The sequence below is a fragment of the Marmota marmota genome, unplaced genomic scaffold (assembly GCF_001458135.2).
Source record: "Marmota marmota marmota unplaced genomic scaffold, marMar, whole genome shotgun sequence".
In the NCBI taxonomy this organism is placed as follows: Eukaryota; Metazoa; Chordata; class Mammalia; order Rodentia; family Sciuridae; genus Marmota; species Marmota marmota.
This window is the reverse complement of record NW_025999895.1, coordinates 3,407,472-3,411,527: the sequence shown is the minus strand read 5'-3', so window position 1 is coordinate 3,411,527 and position 4,056 is coordinate 3,407,472. Positions and strand designations below refer to the sequence as shown.

At 56.2% G+C, this 4,056-nt stretch overlaps 1 protein-coding gene across 1 annotated transcript in view; it reads right to left on the bottom strand.

The window, feature by feature from the left end:
• Nucleotides 1–2,193: 2,193 nt before the first annotated feature.
• Dnah17 (dynein axonemal heavy chain 17) overlaps nucleotides 2,194–4,056 on the bottom strand; it is a 95,986-nt gene continuing 94,123 nt past the window's right edge. Inside the window, exon 80 of the mRNA XM_048796640.1 lies at nucleotides 2,194–2,857. Within this exon, the coding sequence (XP_048652597.1) occupies nucleotides 2,608–2,857 (250 nt within the window). The 3' untranslated portion in view covers nucleotides 2,194–2,607. The remainder of the gene's footprint in view (nucleotides 2,858–4,056) is intronic.

Below are 4,056 nucleotides of genomic sequence, written 5' to 3'. Positions count from 1 at the left end.
AAACCTTAAAACAGAAAAAAAAAAAAAAAAAAAAAAAGCATTTAATCCTGTAGTTTTTTCCTCATTATTTTAATTGCTTGTGTGTATGTGGAGGTGTACTGGTGATTGAACCAGGGACATTCTACCACTTAGCTATATCCCAGCCCTTTTTATTTTTATTTTTTGAGACAGGATGTTGCTGAGTTGCTGAGGCTGGCCTTGAACTTGCAATCCTCCTGCCTCAGCCTCCTGGGTTGCTGGGATTACAGGTGTGTGCTGCCTCACCCAGCTCATTTTAATGTTTTGTTTGTCTATTTGACCCAGTGTCCACGTACGCTGTACACCTTGTGATTGTTGATGATGCCAGCTCTCGTCTTGTGTCATCTCAAGCAGGGCATTTTGAATCTACCTGTCCTGTGTATTTATAGAAGTCCGTCCACCCTATCCATTGTCTTGAGCCAGTTTTAGAACTTATTGTGCAGTCTCAGCATGTCAGGATCTTGCACAAAGCATGAGCCTTCTGTAGGTGCCAGGAGTGGCAGCCCGACTTTAGGGGGCCAGACTGGAGAACTTCCCTGTGCCTCGTGCTTCTGGAAGCAGTCACTCTTGCTGGCCTCCTGAGAGGTGGCAGCTACCAGGACCATCTTTCCCAGGTTCTGGCTGTGTGGTGGGGCTCCAGGGCCCGAGCACCACTCTTCTACAAGGATGGCTGTAGTTTAAGCAGTTGGGCCTTGGCCACACTGCCCCGGGTTGTGTCACGGCCCTCAGACTAGTGCCTGGGGATGAGGAGACGCAGGAATGGCAGGGGCACTGGGTTTCTGTGTGGAGAGGCCTTCTCCATCAGCCCCCCGCACTCCTAGGGTTTCTCCACCCCCGTGCGCAGCCTGGCCTGAGCAGTTCCTCTGTGCCCCTGCTCCCTCTGTCTCTGCTAATGGGAGTACTGGGCAGGCTCTCCAGAGAGGCAGAGACTGGAGGCCCCTGGTTTCTCTTCCAAACCATGCTTTCCCCTCACTGTGGACAACCCAAAGGTGAATCATCTCTTGGAAAGTTTGAAGAGGATTTTCTCGACTACCCGCAATACGCACATGTGGAATAAATTACTGTTTTATTTTAGGCTCTAAAGGCAAAATTGGAAAAACTTCACATTTGCGGTTGTTACCGGGGAATGGAGATGAGCTGCCGTGGCAGGCCATTGGCGGTCTTCTTTCTGTCCCTGCGGCCTGGTTATGAACGGCTGCAGTCACCCCTCCTGGCCAGCAGGGGTGGGTGTCCGACAGCCAGGGTCATTGGCACCAACTCTGCTTCCTTCCTTGGGCCCCGAGGGGTCGCGTTCCCTTCTGGACTTGAGTCAGACTTCCTGCACTGCACCACTTCTTCACCCATGGTTTGGGTGAATATGCATGTGAAAAAGATGGAGCGCCATTTCTATCTAGAGTTCTTGCTTGCTAACGCTGTCACGCTCCCCCCTGGGTTCCATCTTACCCGTGTAGGCTCTACACCTGCTTGCCCTGACTTGCTTCCAGGTTTCTAAGTAGTCATCTTCTCTCTGGTCTGCACCCCACTGCCCCAGTCAGCCTGGCTGTGTTGCTGGGATGTCTTGATGTGTGGCCCCAGGGCCCCGTGGACCTTACTTACTTACTCCTGCAGACTTCCTGCCAGCTGGAGGACTCAGTGGACTCAGCCTGCAGCTGCCTATGGCCTGGGCAGGCTCCCTGGGGCTGTGTGCCACCCGCCTCTGTGCCCACTCCCTTGGGGCAGACGGGTGCTGGCGGCTGGAGCACAGGTGGTGTGTTGTGGACTAGCTCTCCTAGTTCAGGGGAGTTTTTAGGGTGTCCTCACTAGGCCTTGGAATTGGGTAGAGGCCAAAATAGCCACCCCCCAGCCTGGATTTGCACACCCTCACAAGGGGACCTGAGGACTTTGCACATCCTCCTACTTACTGGCCCTGCAGAACGGCGGGGGTGGGGGACAGGAGACAGTGTCTTTCTCCCCACCTTTGACCCTCCCCCCTCAGGACATACAGGGACACAACCTCACAGTTAAGGTCCCGTGGGTTTTAGAAAGCTGAGGGGAGCACCCCAGCCACGTAGAAGTGGCACCTGTGGCACCTGTGTGGAATAAATAGTTTGCCCTTCTAGGTTCTAGGGTGGGGTGGAGGGTGGGGAGGCCCTCTTGTCCTTGGGAGAGGAGAGGATGGCGCACCTATTGGGGGGCTGTGCGTGGACATCATCAGATCACAGGCTGCACCTGCTGTGCCCCAGGCTGCTTGCAACTCTCCAACCCCTCGCTCCCCAGGGGGTTGGTCTGTAGGGTGCTTGCCCTTTGGCTGTGGTGAGCCGGGGCCTTGCCGCAGCTGCACCCTGCTCTGGCAGGCCTGAGGCGCCGGGCCCAATGGATGAGACAGCCAATGACTGCAGGCCTTTTAATCTGTACGCCTCTCACGCTCCAGCCTCCAGCCTCCCCTCAGGCTAGTCCAGGTGCACTCAGTCACAGAGCACCTCAATTATGTAAGAGGAAAATAACCAATGATTCCCGTAAAGAGCAGGTGACAGTTTCAAGGCGGCGTTTCTGATTGCAGCCCGGTTGACTTGGTTCAGGGTGGGGCCGTGGCGCAGGACCAGTGGCCAGTTACACCTGCAGGAGCAGCGCCACCGCCGCCAGGATCCACTTGGCTGCCTTCTCCTTAGTCTTGAGGTTAAAGGTCCAGACGTAGGTGGGGCCGCGGATGCGTGTCTTGTACACGGGACACTCATATATGTTCTTGGTCTCCATGCGGTCCACAGGAATGGCTTTGATGAAGATGACGGGCATGGCCGGCGTCAGCTCCTTCAGACGCGCTTCAGCGATGACTCCAGTCTGGGTGTCCCAGCGAGCTCCTGCAGGGACAGCGTGGCCGAGGGTCGGGGCAGCCCTGGTGCAGCGAACAGGTCTTGTCTGGTGTGCTGGCAGTGAGGGGAGGGGCCCACAGGGAGAGGCCTGGCCTCACAGCCCCCCCCCCCCACCCTTTGCAAGGAGGTCAGTGCCCCTGAGACTCCTGAAGAGTTGAGGCCAGGTGCCAAGGGCAGGGGGTGCAGGTGTCCACAGAGGACACTGTGGGTGGTGGTGGCATGCTGTGGTGCCCCGTGCATCTCGCTGTGCACTGAGGAACAGCTCCGCACTAATGCTCTTGGGTTCCATCCATTTAAATTTGTGGTGTTTCCAGAGCCTCGTCTGTCGGCCTTCTCACTTTCAGTGGCAAGAAATCATAACTCCAACTGAAGATCACCAAGTTCCCTGACTCCCTCGTGTGTCACGTCTAGCCTGTGTGTACATATGCAGCATAAATAATCATCTATGTGCATATATAAATATTATTTGCCTTTAACCAGACTGCTGCCATTTCTACTCATCATATTCAATAATGTTTGTACTTTGTCTGGAATTCCAAAATAAATGTGGGGAACGGCTGCTGCTGTGCTTGTCTTGGTTGCTGTGGGAAATGGGGTACCTGGGCCCCCGCTGGCCTTGCCTGACACCACAGGTCGGGTGGTGGCAGTTGTGGAGTGGGCAGGGTTGGCAGAGAGTGGGTGGCCTGCCTCAGGGATGAGGGGGCCAGTTCTAGAGGGTGCCTCCACCCTCTCTCCCCCTCTTTTTTCCTGGCCACATGGATGGTGTGACACACAGGGCTCTGAGACTAGGTGGTAGGCAGGCCTTCTGTCCCTTGGAAGTCCTGACCGTGCCGCTTGGAGACTGGCAGGGGGCTGAGACAGGAATGCAGCAGAGGTGGGCTCCTGGCTGAGGGCCAGCCTGCATGCCTGGGAGCCCACTGCTCTACAGTAGTTCCGCCCTGTGCCCTGCGCCCTGGCTGGAGGGGCTGGCCTGATAGGCACTGTTGGCTTCATCCAGGCCAGCTGGCTGCAACGGGTGTGTGTGTCCTCCAGCCCTCTTCAGGTTCTCAGAACCCCACTGACTCTAGTGGTCAGCGTGGCTCCAGGCTGTGAGCTCAGGTACCCATCCTGGGAATACCGCTCTCCTAGCTGCCCCCAGCTGCACAGCCTGTCCTGCTGAGACTGAGTGGGCATGGCCTGTGTAGACAGG